General features: G+C 42.2%; 2 protein-coding genes across 3 annotated transcripts in view; both read left to right on the top strand.

Annotated features, from left to right (window-relative positions):
- Positions 1–17,773, top strand: part of LOC112393700 (uncharacterized) — a 33,437-nt gene extending 15,664 nt beyond the window's left edge. Inside the window, 6 exon segments of the mRNA XM_024736025.1 lie at positions 6,535–6,693; positions 7,867–7,869; positions 8,771–8,909; positions 10,383–10,436; positions 10,439–10,553; positions 17,623–17,773. Coding sequence (XP_024591793.1) covers positions 6,535–6,693; positions 7,867–7,869; positions 8,771–8,909; positions 10,383–10,436; positions 10,439–10,553; positions 17,623–17,773 — 621 coding nt within the window.
- HERC5 (HECT and RLD domain containing E3 ubiquitin protein ligase 5) overlaps positions 13,993–21,133 on the top strand; it is a 44,799-nt gene continuing 37,658 nt past the window's right edge. The window contains exons 1-4 of one of the 2 annotated variants that reach the window (XM_024736147.1): positions 13,993–14,011; positions 18,049–18,363; positions 19,566–19,686; positions 20,358–20,437. In XM_024736147.1, the coding sequence (XP_024591915.1) occupies positions 18,093–18,363; positions 19,566–19,686; positions 20,358–20,437 (472 nt within the window). In that variant the 5' untranslated portion in view covers positions 13,993–14,011; positions 18,049–18,092. Of the gene's footprint in view, positions 14,012–17,714; positions 17,763–18,048; positions 18,364–19,565; positions 19,687–20,357; positions 20,438–21,133 lie in introns of those variants that run through there. The other variant, XM_024736148.1, reaches the window with a different exon arrangement.

Genomic DNA, 21,133 nt, shown 5'->3' with positions numbered 1-21,133 from the left:
GTAGTATTCCTGTGTATATATATACCACATCTTTCTTATCCATTCATCCATTGATGGACACAGGTTGCTTTCATATATTGCCAATTGTAAATAATGCTGATATGAGAAGAGTTAACACCTGTCTTTCTCAAACTACTCCAAAAAATTGCAGAGTAAGGAACACTTCTGAACTTATGCTATGAAGCCAGCATCACCTTGATACCGAAACCAGACAAAGATACCACAAAAAAAGAAAATTACAGGCCAATGTCACTGATGAACATACATGCAAAAATCCTCAGCAAAATACTAGCAAACCAAATCCAACAATATATTAAAAGAATCATACACCACGATCAAGCGGGATTTATCCCAGGGATGCAGGGATTTTTCAGTATACACAAATTAATCAATGTGATATACCACATTAACAAATTGAAGAATAAAAGCCATCCGGTCATCTCAATAGATGCAGAAAGAGCTCTTGATAAAATTCGACGTCTATTTATGATAAAAACTCTCCAGAAAGTGGGCATAGAGGGAACCCACCTCAACTTAATAAAGGCCGTTATATGAAAAACCCACAGCTAACATCATACCCAATGGTGAAAAGCTGAATGCATTCTCTTTAAGAACAGGAACAAGGCAAGGATGCCCACTCTCACTACTTTTATTCAATATCGTTTTGGAAGTCCCAACAACAGCAATAAGAGAAGAAAAAGAAATAAAAGGAATCCAAATTGGAAAGCAAGAAGTAAAACTGTCACTGTTTGCCCATGACATGATGCTATACATAGAAAATCCTAAAGATGCCACCAAAAAACTCTTAGAGCTCATCAATGAATTCAGTAAAGTTGCAGGATACAAAATTAATATACAGTAATCTGTTGCATTTTTATACACTAACAATGAACTATCAGAAAGAGAAATTAAGGGAACAATCCCATTTACATCAAAAAGAATAAAAAGCTAGGAATAAACCTACGTAAGGAAGCAAAATACCTGTACTCTGGAAACTGTAAGACGTTGATGAAAGAAATCAAAGATGTCACAAACAGATGGAAAGATACACTGTGTTCTTGTATTGGAAGAATCAATATTGTTAAAATGACCATACTAACCAAGGCAATCTACAGATTCAATGCAACCCTTATCAAAATACCAATGGCATTTTTCACAGAACTAAAATAAGTAATTTTAAAATTTGTATGGAAACACAAAAGACCCCTAATAGCCCAAACAATCTTGAGAAAGAAGAACAGAGCTGGAGGAATCATGCTTCCTGACTTCAGACTATTCTACAAAGCTACAGTAATCAAACCAGTATGGTACTGGCACAAAAACAGACACATAGATCAATGGAACCAAATAGAGAGCTCAGAAATAAACTCATACACTTATGGTCAGTTAACTTATGACAAAGGAGGCAAGAGTATACAATGGAGAAAAGACAGTCTCTTCAATAAGTAGTGCTGGGAAAACTGGACAGCTATATGTAAAAGAATGAAATTAGAACACTCCCTAATACCATACACAAAAATAAATGCAAAGTGGATTAAAGACCTAAATGTAAGGCCAGATACTATAAAACTCTTAGAGGAAAACATAGGAAGAACACTCTTTGACATAAATCACAGCAGGATATTTTTTGACCCACCTCCTAGAGTAATGAGAATAAAAACAAAAATAAATAAGTGGGACCTAATTAAACTTAAAAGCTTTTGCACAGCAAAGGAAACCATAAACAAGATGAAAACACAGCCCTCAGAATGGGAGAAAATATTTGCAAACAAAACAACTGACAAAGGATTAATCTCCAAAATATACAAACAGCTCATGCAGCTCAATATCAAAAAAAAAAAAACACAACCCAATCAAAAAATGGGTGGAAGACCTAAATAGACATTTCTCCAAAGAAGACATACAGATGGCTGACAAACACATGAAAAGCTGCTCAACGTAACTAATTATTAGAGAGATGCAAATCAAAACTACAATGAGGTATCATCTCACACCAGTCGGAATGACCATCATCATCCAGCAGTCCCACTACTGGGCATATATCCAGAGAAAACCAGAATTCAAAAAGACACATGCACCCCAGTGTTCATTGCAGCACTATTTACAGTAGCCAGGGCATGGAAGCAACGTAAATGCCCATCAGCAGAGGAATGGATGAAGAAGGTGTGGTACATATGTACAATGGAGTTTTACTCAGCCAAAAAAACGAATGAAGTTGGGTCATTTGTAGAGACATGGATGGACCTAGAGACTGTCATACAGAGTGAAGTAAGTCAGAAAGAGAAAAAGAAATATCGTATATTAATTCACATATGTGGAATCTGAGAAAAGTGGTATAGATGATCTTATTTACAAAGCAGAAATAGAGACACAGAGGTAGAGAACAAACATATGGATACCAAGGGGGAAAGGTGGGGATGGGATGAATTGGGAGATTGGCATATGACCCAGAAATTCCACTCCTGTGTATATAGTTGAATTTGAAAAGATACATGCATTCCATCAACCTTTAATGAATAATTGCATTGTTAAAGTTTGAAAAATGTTGATATTTCTGATCTTATCATTCCTATCAAAAGTATTAACTGGAATTTTGTAAAGAACTTTTCCTTGTCTATCAGGGCCATTTGGTTACCCTGAAAAATATCAGTCATATACGAAGGCAGAATGATGCTTAATCTTTTTCCTTTAATAATTAAATGTTGCCAAATTACTGTACATAGTGGTTGTACCAACTTATGTTGCTACCAGCCACGTATGAAAAGCCTCTTTCACACACTGTGACCAATGCAGTGTTACTAAGCATTGTGATCTTTTCCAGATGTGATGGCTTAATCATGACATTTCAGTTTAATTTTAATTATGTTTCTTATTATTACATAATGCCTGAATCCTATACTCTTTTTATTTATTTATTTATTTTGGCCCCATCAGGTCTTAGTTGCGGCGTGCGGGCTCTTTGTTGCAGTGCGTGGGCTTCTGTCTAGTTGTGGCCTGCGAGCTTCTTTCAAGTTGTGGCATGCAGGCTGCAGAGCAGGTGGGCTCTGTAGTTGTGGCGCGGGCTCCAGAGTGCGTGGGCTCTGTAGTTGCGGCACGTGGACTCTCTAGTTGTGGTGCATGGGCTCAGTAGTTGCAGCACGCAGGCTTAGATGCCCCACAGCATGTGCGAATCCCAGTTCCCCGAAGAGGGCTCGAACCCGCGTCCCCGACATTGGAAGGTGGATTCTTAACCGCTGGACCACCGGGGAAGTCCCTGAATCCTCATACTCTGTAGCTAATATTCGTTGTTCTTCTACTATGAGGAATACTGAAATTATCTAGTAACTGTTCTTTCCCACTCCCTTCATTCTCTTCCTCAATCCAGTTTTAGTTACTACTCTGTTCTTAGTGTTAGTCTTTCGATTTTCATATTTGCTTAAGAGTCTTGGAGCTTGATTTGTAAGCCGCAAGTGCTATCTTTTCTTCCCGGATAGTGCCTGTGAGCCATTCAGTGAGTTTATTTCTTTTTTTTGTTTTGTTTTACATCTTTATTGGAGTATAATTGCTTTACAATGGTGTGTTAGTTTCTGCTTTATAACAAAGTGAATCAGTTATACATATACATATGTTCCCATATCTCTTCCCTCTTGCATCTCCCTCCCTCCCACCCTCCCTATCCCACCCCTCTAGGTGGTCACAAAGCACCGAGCTGATCTCCCTGTGCTATGCGGCTGCTTCCCACTAGCTATTTACCTTACGTTTGGTAGTGTATATATATGTCCATGCCTCTCGCTTTGTCACAGTTTACCCTTCCCCCTCCCCATATCCTCAAGTCCGTTCTCTAGTAGGTCTGTGTCTTTATTCCTGTCTTACCCCTAGGTTCTTCATGACATTTTTTTTCCTTAAATTCCATATATATGTGTTAGCATACGGTATTTGTCTTTTTCTTTCTGACTTACTTCACTCTGTATGACAGACTCTAGGTCCATCCACCTCATTACAAATAGCTCAATTTCATTTCTTTTTATGGCTGAGTAATATTCCATTGTATATATGTGCCACATCTTCTTTATTCAGTGAGTTTATTCTGCTTTCCACTTACTCTCCCTTCTGCTTCTTCTCTCGTAGCTGTATTGTTCCCACACAACATTTGCATGCTGTTTTCTGTCTCTTATCGCCATCAGCCTGAGCTTTTAGTTAACGTATCTATAATCCTCATCCCAGCCCCTACCCCCAGACATTATGCTGAAGATTTCCCAAACATTTTCGTGATTGCTGAGGCTTGTTTTCTAGGCCATTCCTCAGGAAAGGTTTGTATCTGTTTATCTATGATATTTGTACTTTAAAGACTCACATGGTGAGACATGGAGAGGTCTGGGACATCACATGCACAAAAAGAGCCATTTCAGTTATCAAACATTTCCTTTATATACCCTATTAATTATATAGCTTACATGACATTTTCCAGTGAGCCGTGCCCCATAAATCTGTAAATTCCATGCTTCTTTATAATAAGCAACCTAGATGGACAAGGCACATCCTGCTAAAAGCATTCTGTAGATAAGGACTCTTCCTTTAGTTGAGGTTATTAGTGTCTGTCATCAGCATGTTTACAAGGAGATTTGACTGAATCATCTCCTCTTTTGTTTCCCAGCTACCCCTTTTAAAAATTTTCCTAACATCCCTGGTAATGAGAGAAAATAGATTGTCTTTCCTTGAGAAGCCTAACTGCCCCGTAAGTGTCCTTTAAAAAAGTCCTTCCCTACATGGTACTTTCTTCTACAGCAGCGCTCTATCTAACCTATCTACTGTGTTAATGAGGGTTGCGTGGACAGTGGACCCAGGCAGGTTGCATATTATGAAGCATTAGGGAAGATTTGAGGACAAGAAAACTCTAGTTGTAGCTGTCAAGGGTGAAGTTAGAAAGCATACGCCAGAATCCTGTCTTCCAAGGGAGAGATGATGGATGTAGTAAAAATTGTAAGCTCCGAACTGTATTACCAATTCAAATGCATAAATGTAGAGAGGGGAAACCAGTACATGGAGAATGGGAGTAGAGGAACTGGAAAATAAGTTAAGCTGCAGGTTTCCAGTCCAGTTCTTGGCTAGGTGACAGAAGGGGGGCCTACAACAGGCCACATACACCTCTCCCTGCTATAGTCAGTGGAGGGCTTTGCTGGACACTCCCTGTCACTCAGAGCCGCAGGACACGTTGCTCGGCAGTCAGAATCACGACGCATCCCAGAGCTGCAGACTCCTGGACCAAAGGAAGAGAAGACCCACCAGCAGGAAGGACCAGAAATGGCACTTTTCCATTTCCCTGCAAACCTGGAATTTCTTTACAACAAACATCTTAAGGAACAAGCAGAAGAACCTACGGGCATCGTGTATCACAGTCCCAGTACTTAGTGGTGGCAGAGGTCTGGGACAGGGCTTGCCCAGGCTTAGGGCCACAGGCACACTTGTCTCAGATGCTGGTAGAGGGCTTATATGGGTAACCACACTCAGCCTGGAAACCTGGGATACCACAGCTGTTATCCACCTGTCTTGCTGTCACTATTGCAGGACAGGCCCCAAAAGGGTTGCATTGGTTTATAAATCCTAAATACTCCTTTACTGTCCTTGGGATAAAGCAGAAGCCCTAGAGGAGTGTTGAGGTCAAACCAAGGATAGCAAGTCCAATACCTGATTTCTAATCCAAGGAAGTTCAGCAGAATCAAGATTATGGGACTAAATTGGTAAGGAAATGTTGAGAATTCAGAAAAGCTACATGGAAGTACTGTATTGGGTGGCCAAGAAGAATGCTAGCTACAAAATGAGGCCACCAGTGACATCTTTTTAGGGAGTTCCCATGCAAATTCAGTAGATGGATCACAGGTATTTGAAGTAGAGGCGTGGATTTTCTCTGGGAAAGCCTTTCCTCTAGTCTTCTTCCTACATCTGACACGTCTGAGCTCCTCCACTGCCCTTATTTTTTTAATTAATTTTTTTTTTTTTGCGGTACGCGGGCCTCTCACTGTTGCGGCCTCTCCCGTTGCGGAGCACAGGCTCCGGACGCGCAGGCTCAGCGGCCATGGCTCACGGGCCCAGCCGCTCTGCGGCATGTGGGATCTTCCCGGACCGGGGCACGAACCCGTGTCCCCTGCGTCGGCAGGCGGACTCTCAACCGCTGCGCCACCAGGGAAGCCCTGCCCTTATATTTTTGAGGATTATGGTGGCAAGACTGCGAAGTGGATGACACCAGATGAATGCTTCAGCATGTTTAATACCACTGTTGCCTGTAAGGATTATGTTTCCTATAATAAGTGATCTGAGACTACTTAGCTGTACATCCATGGTGAGTAATCCCCTATATACAGTTCCTAGATGCCACAGATCCTGCCATCTCTTTATCTCCCATAATATAGACACGATGTTCTTTTCCTTAAATAATTACAATATGAGTGTATATAGCAATGGTAGGCATAAATGTGTGCTATATAAAATATGTTTATTTGAAATATTAAACAATTCCTAGTATTCCTATGAGGATTCCTAAAATATCTCTTTTTCTAGGAATCAGAAGGGATAGACTGCATGGATTTTGGGCAAATAATTCTGCAAGGAAAGGATGAATCCCCTCCATTTACACTTGGAGTCAGACAGAGTCACCTAGTTGAAGATGCTCTGCGTCAGTTAAGCCAAGCTGAAGTCACTGACCTCCGGAAAATATTAGTGATGCAGTAAAAAGCCTCCTTGGATACGTTTACCAATGTGGGAGGGAAACATTTATATAACGTAGCACAGGAAGAGCCCGTGTTTGCAACTATAGTTATCAGCCTAATGGTTTCCAGGATTCCTTGCTTCCCCTTCAGAGAAAAGCTATGGGGTGTTTAACTGAACACTGGGGTTATGAGTTAACTATTAGTTACCTATGGCTACAGAAATGCTGCTTAATGAACCATCCCAAAGCACAGTGACTTAAAATAATAATTGTATAGATCTGCGATTCAGCTGAGGGTCTGCTAATCTAAGTTGAGCTCATCTGGGTGGCTTTGCAGGTTTTGTCTATACTTGTGTACTTGTTTGCGAGTTAGCTAGGGATTGGCTGATCTAGGCTAGGCCTGCCTACGGCAGTTTGGCCCGGGGCCCTGGTTCCTACGTCTTCCATCTTCTTCCTGGGACCCGTAAACATGTTCTCACAGCGTTGTCAGAGGTACAAGACAGGAAGCCCAGTCACATGACAAACATTGCTTTAGTCAAAGCAAGTCACATGGCTGAACTCAGGTCAAGGGCTGGCAAAATATACTCAGGCTCTTTAATGAGGGGAACTGCAAAGTCACACACAAGAGACCTGGGTCAAGGAGGGGTGAAGAATTGGGGCTGTGAATGCGATCAGCAAGCAGCAGGTGCAACAGGTACTTATCCTACCTTTTGGCTCTAGTTTTAGTCGTAGACTTTCCAGTATATTGGTTCCAGTTCTCGGCATCCTTCACTTCACCCTTTGTGGGCACCTGTAGGGTTTTCACTGTGCGGTACCTCAGATCGTTTGCCCACAGAATAATGACTAACTTTGTAGGTGAGGGCTGGCATCCGTCCAGAAGGGAGGGACTTTTCCTGATATCAGCCATGAGGGGAAGAGTTAAGTTCTCAGAGAAGTCAGAACCTGAGGGTGGGCCTCAGAGAGGAGAGGTATGCTCCCCAGCATAGGGACTCTAATGGAAAACACAGAAACTATTTTATAAGCCAGACTCTCTAGTTGTTGTCTCCCTCTGTACCTATTTTCCTTCAAATCTTCATTATGAGGAAATCAATAGAAAATGATTCTGCCTGCAGGAGATGACGAAGAGGTAAGAAGGCAAACTTCAAGACAAATCCAATCAAAATATAGACTCTGAACAAGGCAAGGTTGTCAAGGCCCTTTATGAGCAGGTCCTGACCGTGGCAAAGGTGGACTTGCTAGTGTAAATGAGCAGAAATAGGAAAATCAGAAGCAAGTTTAATTTATTATTGGGATCTGGATGGAATGTGAGGCAGGCCCTTGGAGATGATGGACAGTGGCCAAGGAGTTGGTTGATCACAGTGCCAGTAAGTAAGATCTTCTAGGCAAACAGAAGAGAAAGAGAACTCTTAGTGAAGCTTGCTGAGACTTGTATTAAAAAGATAAAAATAAACAGACAGAAAGGGAAGGATGGAAGGAGTAGTTAGAGAGGTAGTAGGAAACCCAGGACAGCACTCAAGTACAGAGCTCAGAGGTAGACTTTAGAAAAGAGGGACCTGTTCTTATTGACGCCCACAAGAGCATTCTGGGCAGTCAGCTCTGAAGGTTCCTACAAAGGTGTCATGCCCAGGCTGATGGGGAGGGCTGTTTATCTTAAGTCCTAATGAGGGGAGAGGCAGGAGAAACCAAATAATTGTTGACTGGAGCCCAAGTTTTAAAGCCTGAATGATGAGAGGAAGATAAACAAGATAGAAGAATTGAGGAACTTAGTGGCCCAGGGGTTTGAAGCACATCAAAATTTGGTTCAAGACACTGGTCGACATAACTGGAGAATGCTGAGCCTCGCTAGAATCCCGCTTCACTTGGTTCACGTAGCCGTGGAAGGGACCCATGCGCTCACTATACAGTAACCTGACAGTAAATAGGTTCATGGCATCCGCTGCTCAGAAGCAGATTGAGGGAGAGCAGAGTACAGTTAGGTAAGGAGAGCAGATTCTGGGAATCCTGGTGATGGCAGGTTTGAAACTTTTCCGTAAAGGTCAAGGCATTATATTTTAAATCTGGACCTGGGACTGTGTTCTCTTTCCTCAGGTTGAATTTATTAAAGGAATTCGTTCTGTGGGAGAAGGGGTGAAGTCCGAGTTCTTCCACCGTATATTTGAAGATATGACCAAGAAAGAATATGGGATGTTCATATATCCTGAAGAGGGTTCCTACGTGCGGTTTCCTGTCAATGTAAGTTTTTTATTTGTTTTCTTATGGTTTTTCAGAACAGAAAAAGTATACCATATACTGTAACATGAACACAACATATACTAATGTGAAATTAGGTCACATAAAGCCTTGCTACTCAAAACACTCTGCACGGCGCAGAAGCCCCAGCGTTACCTGGAGCTGTTAGAAAAGCAGAATCTCAGGCCCAGATTTTTTTTTTTTTTTTTTTGCGGTACGCAGGCCTCTCACTGCTGTGGCCTCTCCCGTTGCGGAGCACAGGCTCCGGACACGCAGGCTCAGCGGCCATGGCTCACGGGCCCAGCCGCTCCACGGCATGTGGGATCTTCCCGGACCGGGGCACGAACCCGTGTCCCCTGCATCGGCAGGTGGACTCTCAACCACTGCGCCACCAGGGAAGCCCTGTTTTGTATCTTTCTGAGAAAGAATGAACCTCTAAAAGATAGGAATGGCCAAGGTGTGCCAGTGGTAGGATTTTTATCAATCAACAAGTTTTGCCGACTGTTTCTTGAGGTTCCCACATTGTATTACATATTGTAGAAGAATCAAGTTAGTGTGTAACACAGTCTCTTTCCTCTTGAAATTTTTATATATGTAGATGGAGCGATAAGACTAAAACACCAGGAACTTCAGCAAATTTTTGAAATTATAGGCTGCTGATTTTAAGTGTAATAGTTGTTGAGAAACACGGTAGGATAGGGAAGGAAGCAACCATGTGGGGTTAGAAGCCCAGAGTTCTAGTCTTGAGTGCTGATGGCTGTGTAATTTAGCCTCTCTGAGTTTTCAGTTTTCTCACCTATAAAACAGCTGTCATAATTTCTGTTCTGCCTGCTTTCCAGAGCTGTTGTGAGATTAAAACAAGGTATATCAAAGTGTGAAGCACCATGAAAACTTTAGGGCACTATGCAAATTTAAGAGATTTCATCAGGACTTTTTCCTTCCTTTCCGCAGACCCTCACAGTCAACGGCATCAGTCACCTTCCCTGACCCATATGCTTATCCCTGTAAGCACGTCTAGGTCGAGGCTGCATCACAGGGGAACACTTCTCTGGCACACACCTGACATGCCTGGTGCCCACTGCAGGTGTAGATAAAGTGTACCCTTCCTTCCTGGCGTCATTTTTGTACATGAATTTGAAGACAAAGACTGTAAAATTAAATAGTGAAAACCTTGGTTTATAAGGCTATCTGAGCATGTTTTTTCATATTCCAGATGTGCTATTAGTAACAAAATGCAAATCCATTTATTCAGTATCCTGAACTGTTAAAATTTGTATTTTAGGTTATGGAAGAAATTTACTTTGTATTATAGCCTGTGTAAGAACCTCAAATTTTGATTTTCCTGAAGCCCATTTTGTTTCTAATTTCTGACTTTTAGAAAAGGGAGGCAAACCTTTTTTTTACTAATCTAATTATCCCTTTGGATTATTGATTATTTATAATACAGTAAGGATTTTTTTCCTTCTCCTTTCCCCCCCTAAATTTGGGAAGAAGAGATATTTCCTCTTTGGGATGCTGTGTGGACTCTATTGTACAATTTTAACGTTGTCAACCTCCCTTTCCCACTGGGTCTGTTTAAGAAACTTCTGGACCAAGAGCCATCATTAGAAGATTTAGAAGAACTCAGTCCTCTTTTGGGGAAGTAAGTAGATATAATGGCTTTTCTAGGACTATATATGGAGTCAGTCTCAGTAGTTTAAATATAAATAATGTTATACACACAGACAAGGTCTTCAGTTTCAATAATTGTGCATGCTCTTTAGATGAATTTGAATTTTGGCATGACTTATAATCAAGTAAACATTTAGAAATGGAGAAAAGCCAAATGCCCCTTAATTATCAAGCAGCACAGTAAACGGAGCTCTGGCCTGGTCTCTCGAACTTATCCAGATGGAAGCAGTCGCTTTGGATAGTCCACGATATTCTTAATGAGAATCATGCATGCTATATTTGTTTTAAATAAATCCTAGTCAATCATTTCATTTATTTGAATAAATCAGCGTGTCATCAACTTTATTTTTTAAGGTTTGAAAAATACTTGTTCTAAGTTAAAAGGCAAACTATATCCTGTGAGGAAAATACTGGGAACACATATGACAAACAAAGGATTCATATCTCTGATGCATAGACATAGATATAGATATAGATAGGGCTATGTGTGTGTGTATATATAATAATAAAATGAAAATATGCTCAACCTCTCTAGTAATCAAGAAAATGCAAATGCAAATGAGATATTTGTCTGCTTACAGATTGACAACTGTTAAAAGTTTCTCATAAAATGTAGAGTTGGCAGCAGATGGGGGGGAAGTATTCTCTTCTCATGTATTGTTATCGGAAGAATAAACTGGCTAGATTTACACCATGTGCTCTGACAGTGTAGAGCAGGGTTTTTCAACCTCGGCAATACTGACATTTTGGGCTGGATAATTCTTTGTTGTGGAGCGCTGACCTGGACATCGTAGGAATGTTTAGCAGCCTATGGGGTAGCTACCCACTAGATGCCAGTAGCAAAACTCCCTTCAGTCGTTAACAACCAAAGATGTCTCCAGATTTTGCCAAATGTTCCCTGGGGGACAAAACCACCCCTGGTTGAGAATGACTGGTCTAGAGGAAGGGGCTCCTTTTTATAATTTCCACCACGACGCAGCAGTGTCTGTGTTAGCAGTGGGTCTACCAATCACACCATAAATAGAGGTTAGTTCCAGGAAGAGGGAGTGGGTAGGTGGAGGAGAAGAAATTTACATGGCATTTTATACATTTCTAAGTTGTCCACAACTTTTTCCATTGAACATTTATTTCTTTTGAAATTTTACAAGAATAATAAATATAATGTTTTAAACCAAATAAGAAGTTCTAAATGATGAAGCTGATGACATTAAAGAAGTACTTGGCATACGTTTTTCTGTGAGTACTAATGAAAGCCAGATTATAGTTTAGATTTAATGTTTCTTTTTTGTTTTTTGCAGTGCACGGGCCCCTCACTGTTGTGGCCTCTCCCGTTGCGGAGCACAGGCTCCGGACGCGCAGGCCCATCGGCCATGGCTCACGGGCCCAGTCGCTCCGCGGCATGTGGGATCTTCCCGGACTGGGGCACGAACCCGTGTCCCCCGCATCGGCAGGCGGACTCTCAACCACTGCGCCACCAGGGAAGCCCCAGTCTTCTCTCTTAATGGGAAACTTTTGCTTCAGTCCAGTGGTTCTTTTTTTTTTTTAATTTATTTTATTTATTTATTTTTGGCTGTGTTAGGTCTTCGTTGCTGTGCCCGGGCTTTCTCTAGTTGTGGCGAGCGGGGGCTACTCTTTGTTGCAGTGTATGGGCTTCTCATTGTGGTGGCTTCTCTTGTTGTGGAGCATGGGCTCTAGGCGCGTGGGCTTCAGTAGTTGTGGCACACGGGCTCAGCAGTGTGGCTCGTGGGCTCTAGAGTGCAGGATCAGTAGCTGTGGTGCACAGGCTTAGTTGTTCCGTGACATGTGGGATCTTCCCGGACCAGGGCTCGAACCTGTGTCCTCTGCATTGGCAGGTGGATTCTTAACCACTGCGCTACCAGGGAAGCCCAGTCCAGTGGTTCTGTTGGCTGTACGTTCAGTGAGTTCACTTACATTTTCCTACCCCTGGCTTTTTCTTGGGCTTTTCCCCCTGCCTAGAATGGCACCCAGCTCATCTCCTTGAGAACTGACTAGCCAGCTGTGACCTCTGAAGCTTCCCTGTCACCCCAGCCTCTCTCCCTGCCTTGAGTTAGCTCCTCATACTTCCTAGCTGAGCTAAACTAAACTTCCTTGTATCTTGCTGTTATATTTTCAGGTATATCATTTCCCCTCAACTAGATCATGAACTCACTAGATCAAGGACCAAGACCAAATGTCATGATTTTTTTTCACTCCACATGGTCCCATGTAGTTCTCTTTGCACAAGGGGACCCAATACATATTTGTTGAGTGAAGTGACTGATTTCTTCCGTTTCATTTTAAGTTTTGCTCTTCCTATGAACTCTCTTAACCAAAGTTTATTTCTTTTTAGTTTTTCTTACAGGAAATGAAAGGCTGCATGTAAAAGGCATATGGAAGGTGGGAATCCTATTTCGCTGTCCTGAAACTTTCAGTGAAAGAGATTTCTCAAGATCACTGACCTGTCATAATATTCTGGACCTCCCTAAATATTCTGCAATGGAAAGAATGGAGGAAGCACTTCAAGTAGCCATCAACAGCAACAAAGGATTTATGTCACCCACGGTCAGAGTCATAGTGACCTTTGAGAGGCTCAGATCTCAGGTTCTCTCACCCTTTGATCCTTCTGTTTTTCTTAGTACAAAGTGTTGACGGATTTTAGTTAGAATAAGCTGACAAGTGCTGGGATAAACAATAACATGATGAGTCAAGGATAACATTTTTAATGAATCAACATTTCCTGATCCTTAAACTTGCTATGAGAATGCTTGCTTTTTACTGAATTACTTCCTGAACAATAATTATCATTTAAAAATATACTAAATGTTAAAAGCTAACAGATATTTTTAAAAAACTGTACATCTAGGGGGCTTCCCTGGTGGCGCAGTGGTTGAGAGTCCGCCTGCCGATGCAGGGGACGCAGGTTCGTGCCCCGGTCCGGGAAGATCCCACATGCCGCGGAGCGGCTGGGCCCGTGAGCCATGGCCGCTGAGCCTGTGCGTCCGGAGCCTGTGCTCCGCAGCGGGAGAGGCCGCAACAGTGAGAGGCCTGCCTTAAAAAAAAAAAAAAAAATTGTACATAGTCTAATAAACACTGTCTGCAAATATGAAAGACATGCTGAAGTTCAAAAAAATAAAACTATACACTAATTCAACATGTTTTTGAGGCACATAGATATATATTTTTATATTCTGGAATGTCTCCAGAGTTTTGATTTTAGCCAAACAATCTATCTGAAAAATCTAAATGTTAAGGGGTTTATTAATTTAATGAATAATGACTTATGCTCATTGCTGTGTTCCAAGAAGCATTCTTTATTTTGGTTAAAGGCTAAGCCCAACAAGGAACTCCCATTTAATCACAGTTGGACAAAAATGAAGAACATGAAATATGTTTTCAGCATCATGGTATACAATGAATTCAAGGAGAGATGTAAGTATGGTGGAAATGAATTTTGTGGGCCATTTCTATCTCATATTAAATTTTAAACTGTAAGCTATTCTATAAATGCCTATTGTCATCCCAAACCACACACAGAAGCCTTGTGTCAGTGGTACTTTGGGAAAGGAAGCTATGGGGTGAAGTTCATACTGGGGTGCTGATGTGGAAAGAGGGCAGGCATCTGAGGACAGACAGAACAGACATAGAGAATGCACCAAGGACACTAGAATGTAAGGTAGTTAGTAGAAACATAAGCCCTCAGCAAATCCCCATAGTTATTTTGGATGTATCTAGTTTCTACAATTAATGGAATGAAGGCCCGGATGTATTCTATTTGAATTTTAAGGGAAGAGGTAACTTCTAAATCTTAGGGATCCTTAGGCACCTGACTTTTGGGTTGTGTTCTTCAGGCCTTTCAACTCCAACATTACTTTTTCTGTGCAAATGGGTGGAACCGTACTAAACATTTTAAGAAGAGATCGTACCAATTCTTTATATACTTTTCAGAAAATAAAGGTAGTGAGAGCACTCCCCAGTTAATTCTCTGTTGCCAGCGTTACCCTAATACCAAAACCAGATAAAGACATTACAGGCAAAGAAAACTACATGGATCTCTCATATGAACAGACACAAAAATCTTCTACAAAGTTTTAACGTGTCAAACACCCAGTAAAATCTAAAAAGGATACTACCTTGTGACCAACTGGGATTTAGTCCAGAAAGGCACTTGAAAATCCATTATGTTTCACTATAATAGAAAAAAACAATCACATCATTACCTCAATAGAGGTAGAATAAAACTGACAAAATTCAACAGCCGCTCATGCAGGATGAATAGCCACTCATGCAGGATGAATACTCTTGGAAAACTAGGAACTTCCTCAGCCTGATTACTTCATACTTAATGGTGAAAGACCAAATGCTTTCCTACTGAAATTGGGAACAAGGCCAAGATGTCTGTCATCGCTTCTGTTCAACATTGTACTAGATGTACTAGTCCACACAATAAGGCAAACTAAAAAAAAGAAAGGGCATAATGATTAGAAAGGAAACAGTAAAGCTATCTTATTTATAAATTACATGGGTATCCGTAGGATATTCAAAGGGATCCATACAAAAAAACTACTAGAACTATTAAGTAAATATAGAAAGGTGTCAGGATTCAAGGTCAATATAAAAATTAATTGCATTTATATATACTCACAACAATCATACACTGATTTAAAGTACCATTTGCAATATCATCAAAAAATAAGAAATACTAAGGATAAATTTAATAAAATATGTTCGACTGTTCCCTGAAAACTTGAAAATATTGCTGAATGAGATTAAAGAAGCTTTAAATTAATGGAGAGAGACATGCTCATGGACAGAAGAATCAATATTATCAGCATGTCAGTTCTTCTGAAACTGATCTAATTTAGTGCAATTTCAAAATCCTTGCAGTCTGTTTTGTAGAAATTGATAAACTGATCTTAAAATGTATATGGAAATGCAAAGGACCTAAAATAGGCAAAACAACATTGAAGAAGGACCATGGTGGAACAGTTGAATGAACTGATTTTGAGACTTAATTAGAATCTACAGTAATCAAGGCAGTGTGGTACTGGAGTAAAAACTGACATACAGGACTTCCCTGGTGGTGCAGTGGTTAAGAATCCACCTGCCAATGCGGAGTACATGGGTTCGAGCCCTGGTCTGGGAAGATCCCACATGCCACGGAGCAACTAAACCCGTGCACCACAACTACTGAGCCTGCGCTCTAGAGCCCGCAAACCACAACTACTGAAGCCCGCATGCCACCACTACTGAAGCCCACGCACCTAGAGCCCGTGCTCCTCAATAAGAGAAGCCACCGCAATGAGAAGCTCACGCACCACAACGAAGAGTAGCCCCCGCTCGTTGCAATTAGAGAAAGGCTGCATGCAGCAACAAAGACCCAACACTGTCAAAAATAAATAAATAAATAAATTAATTTAAAAAAAAATGGACATACAGATAATGGAACACAATAAAAAGTCCAGAAGTAAATCGAATCACATATAGCCAACAGTTTTGACAAAGACTCCAAGGCAATTCAGTGGAACTGTTCCAAACTGGAACAGTTGGAAATCCATAAGAATAAAAAAATGAACCTCTTCCCTTACCTCACATCATAAAGAATAATTCATTTGAAATGTAACAAAGACCTAAAGCTATAAAACTTCTAGAAGATAACATATAAGAAAATCTTTGTTACCTTGGGTCAAGCAAAGATTTCTTAAGTAAGACAAAAAAGGCATGAACTATGTAAGAGAAAAACAAAAATGGATAAAGAAGAAAAAATGAATAAACTGCATCAAAATTAAAACTTAAGCTCTTCAAATGACATTTTTTCATGTAATTTTGTTTTTTTGTTTTAGTTTTATCATAGCTTTTTTAAAATTGAAGTATAGTTGCTTTACAATATTGTGTTAGTTCAAATGACATTTTTAATAAAATCAAAAGGCAAGCCACAGACTGGTAGGAAACATTTCAAAACATATGTCTAATAAAGGACTTTATATGTAACATAAAGAGTTGTATTATAGGGACTTCCCTGATGGTCCAGTGGTTAAGACTCCACGCTCCCAACGCAGGGGGCCCTGGTTTGATCCCTGGTCAGGGAACTAGATCCCACATGCTGCAACTGAAGATCCTGCAAGCTGCAAGGAAGATCCCTTGTGCAGCAACTAAGACCCAGCACAGCCAAATAAAATAATAAATAAATATTAAAAAAGAACTCTGTTATACATATAAAAAAACCCTTAGATAATAAGCAATCGAATAAATGGGCAAAAGATATGAACAGACCACCAAATAAGAGACAGAGATCAGCACTAATAAGCACCTGAAAAAATGCTAAATATCATTAATCGTTAGGGAAATGGAAATTAAAACTGCGATAAGATAGTACTCTAGACTACCTGAATTGCTAAAATTAAAAAGACTGACCAAACCAAATGTCGGCAAGGATACAGAGGGACTGGAGCTCCCATAAACTGCTGGATGGAATGCAAAATAGTATAGCACTTTAGAAAAGTTTGGTAGTTTCTTAAAATGATATTCATGTACTTACCATATGACACAGCAATTCCATTTTTAGGTATTTACCCCAAAGAAATGAAAACATTTATCCACTCAAAGACTTGTTCACAGTATTCACAGCACTTCTATTCTCTGTGGGCACAAACCGGAAAGGACTGAAAAGCCTGCCTATTGGTAAATGGATAAAGAAATTGTGGTATATCCATATAATAGAATACCACTCAATAACAAAGAGGGAACTACTGATGAAACACTACAGGATGAATCTCAAAAGCCTTATGCTAAGTGAAAAAAGTCAGACACAAGACCGCACAAGTTTGAGTCCATTCCTAAGAAACTCTAGAAGAGGCAAAGATTTATTGACAGCAGATCAGTGGTTGCAGGGATCGCAGCGTGGGCCGTGGTACGGTACGGCACTAGTTTCACCACGAGACTGCGGCAGAGCCCCCAACAGAATGCTTAACAAATTTCAGCTCTCCGGGCCACCATAGTTTCTGGAAATTCTGCACGTCCGTCTGTGTCAGGGCTCCTCCTAGTGGAATTGCAGTGTTTCTTCGAAGGCCACCTTGTCCAGTTCAGGTGGCTACTGCCCGCCCGGGGACACCTTCTCAGCCCTGCCCACCCACCTCTTCACCGGCCAGCTTCCTGTTTACTCTGGCCACCGTCCAAGCCAGTCGTGAGTCATAGAGTTTCCCTTTAACTTTTCCTTTTCGATTCCGCCCACTTAAAGAAAAAAAAAAGGCAGTTTCGATTCTCTCTGACACTGCCGGCTCCGCCCCCAAACAGCACATTGGAAGCCCGGCGTCGGGGCAGGGGCGGGGTAGGGAGGCTGCGGGTCCTCGAAGCCGTCGTGCGTTGCGCTCGTTCCGCGTCCGCACCGCGACGCCTCGTGGCCCGTGGGCGCTCTCGCAGCGGCCGTCTCCCCCTTTCCTTGCCTCGTCACAGCTCGGTCTCTTCCGAAGGTCTGGAGAGCGGAGGCACTCCCGTGGAGCCCGGGAAAACGGTGATGGAGCGGAGGCCACTGAGGAGGTCGCGGGGCCGCGGCGGCGCGCGCTTGGCGTCCGGGCTAGTCCCCGCGTCCCGGCCCGCGGAGCTGCGGGGTGCGAAGCTCTGGCTCTTCCCCAGCGCCGACCCGCTCCGCAGCGCGCTGTCCCGGAGGACCGAGGCGACGCGCCAGATGTGCTGCACGCGCGAACGCCTGGCTGTGCTGGAGCGCGGCGGCGCCGGCGTCGAGGTCCACCAGCTGCCGGCGGGGAGCGACGGCGCCAGGAAGCCGAGTGAGTGGGGCGGCGCAGCGCCGCTCGGCCCTCCCGCCGCGGGCTGGGGGTGTGAGTGCGGTGGGCTGCCGGGGTCGGCGCCTGCGGGGTCGGAGTCGGGGTCGGGGCCAGCAGGGACGCTTCTCTGCAGAGTGGCCCGACTTGTGGGTGTGCAGTCCTTCTCTCACCGCGAAGGACATTCAGAAGGGGACCCGACGCCGCAGCGGTCGGCGGAGGCCGCAGACGCGCTTCGGCCCGGGGGCTTTTCGCGCTTGGCTCGTGCAGCATCCCTGAGCTCTCCCCGCCCCGAGCCCGGTGGGCGTGGAGTTTGGCGGGGTGGTGGCGAGGAGTAGTCGGCTGCGTCCGCCGACCGCACGGAGGGTGTGTACCGGCAGCATCTTAATCTCAGCCAGCCCTCCTCTGTCGTTGGTTTCTGTTCCAAGTGTGTTTCTCACTGACCCCTGTTTCGGTCCGCTCCTGTTTGGAGTCTTTGGAGAACCTCTTTCGCGTTATCTTGTTCTCAGTGACGATGTTTGCAGGCATTTTAAAGAGTGCTTTCAGTTGCACTTCTCCGTGGTAAACTCTGTAGAGATTAGGTCCGGTGTCCGTAGCTCCCATTCTACAGGTGGGCGGGAAAGCAAATGGCCACACACTTAACTGAAAAATTTGCCCTTCTGTTGAGATATTTTACTTTTGTTCGTTTTACTTTTAACTTGAGCGGAGTCGAGGTTTTTTTTTTCTGTGGGTCATTCGCATTTCTTTTTGGTGAACTGCCTGTTCATTCATATCTTTGCCTGGCTTTTTAAAAAATTGAGTTGTCGGGCTTCCCTGGTGGCGCAGTGGTTGAGAGTCCGCCTGCCGATGCAGGGGACACGGGTTCGTGCCCCGGTCCGGGAAGATCCCACATGCCGCGGAGCGGCTGGGCCCGTGAGCCATGGCCGCTGAGCCTGCGCGTCCGGAGGCTGTGCTCCGCAAAGGGAGAGGTCACAACAGTGAGAGGCCTGCGTACCAAAAAAAAAGAGTTGTGTTGCCCAAAAATTAAGATATATTTTCTTACAGCCTTTTTCACTTCTAGCTCTTCAAATTTAGTTTCTCTTTCTGAACTTCTTGAACAGGAATCTAAAAGCAAACTTTTTCCAGGTGTTTTAAGTGTATTATGATGAAATGCATAATAATAGTGGGTAACAGAATGGTGACAGCTCCTGGTTGGATTTGCTCTGCAGAGTGCATTAAGTTAGGGAAAAAAATGAAGATACATTCCATGGACCAAGGAGCAGAGCACATGCTGGTTCTCTCCTCAGATGGAAAACCATTTGAGTACAACTACAGCATACAACATGCAAGGTAAGGAAGGTTTGTTCTTTTATTAAAAATTATTTAAATTTTACTCAAAAGGCAATCATAATTTTTGTTGGAAGATGTTACTTTATATGATCCTTGTTGCCTGCTTTATACAGTGACACCTTAAGTAAATAATGAATTCTGGACAAGTGAATTCTATCAATGAACTAGAAATCAATTTATGTCTCCCATTGCCTGCACCATGTGTTGCTTTGGCATTTAAAGGAAGTGATCGCTTAGTCCACGTAGCCCCAAACTGGACTTGCACGTTCATTAACTCATTTAACCCTCATAATAATACTATAAGTTATATTTACAGAAATAGTTTTCAACCTTGGGAAAAAATGAATTATCATGGAATGATTTGTGAGCCTTTTTACTAGTAGATCATGTGAATTAGAAGTTATTTTCCTCTTGTATTATTCCTGCATCATAAAATTATTGTTTGCAAAAGTGTCTTAGAATCATCTTACCACAGTTTTGTAATGCACATTGTTTTCTTTTTAAGCCACTAATTAAAGCATGTTATTATTATAATAATTTTAGATGTGCTGAATGTGAAGCAGTAAATTTAATGTTTTGAGCTTCAATCCTAATTAAGTACAGTTAATAATTCTTACATCAATGTTGTGACTTCCATTATGTGATCAATAGAAGACATTTTCTTTCATCAGGTTTCAGTGCATTTTACAAGAAAAAAATAATATAATTCAGATCACATGCGGAGATTATCATTCGCTTGCACTCTCAAAAGGTACTTTTCTGGAATATTAATTGTTTCTTAGAGGGAGCAAATGTGTGTGTGTATGGAACTAGTAGAATGTATGTGCTTCACTTTGTAAGAGGACAGAAGTATGGTTTTGAATGTGATATGGTCTAGAGCACTACTAAAGGAGATACAAAATTAGAATTCTTGAACCTATCAAATCTTCAGGTTTTCATAATTATTATTCCTACCTTTTCTTCTGTCAAATGACAAAACTAAAACAATTTGGTAACGAGTTTGATGTCCTTTATTTAAGGGAAAAGAACGCATGGATTGAGAGTGTATAGGGCTTCACAAGCAGTGGAACAGTCTTCCCGAGGGGTTTCGGGCAAGGGCGAGTTTAGTGTTAGAAGCCTCAACGCGGAAACCGGGCATGATTGGCTAAGGCTGACATTTAGAAAGATCAAGGAACAAGGAAATAAGTGTAGAGCGCAGCGTAGACTTGGTGTTTGGGGATTGGCTGACTGCGTATGCTGTGTTTCTGGTCAAGCGGAGCATTTACAGGGGCATGAAAGTTTGGTTTGGTGACATGGAACCTGGGCTACCTCTTGGGCCTAGAGCTTCATTTCAGAAGTTCCCTGTTTTTTTATTTTTCAAATATGAAACAGTGAAAATAATCCGAATAATCAAAATCTCCTCTCTGGAAGCAGGACCAGGCATGGTCCACCCTTTTCCAGAACTTTC

The sequence above is a fragment of the Neophocaena asiaeorientalis genome, unplaced genomic scaffold (genome assembly GCF_003031525.2).
Source record: "Neophocaena asiaeorientalis asiaeorientalis breed wild unplaced genomic scaffold, Neophocaena_asiaeorientalis_V1.1 scaffold7, whole genome shotgun sequence".
Classification (NCBI taxonomy): domain Eukaryota; kingdom Metazoa; phylum Chordata; class Mammalia; order Artiodactyla; family Phocoenidae; genus Neophocaena; species Neophocaena asiaeorientalis.
This window is presented reverse-complemented; position numbering and strand designations above follow the sequence as displayed.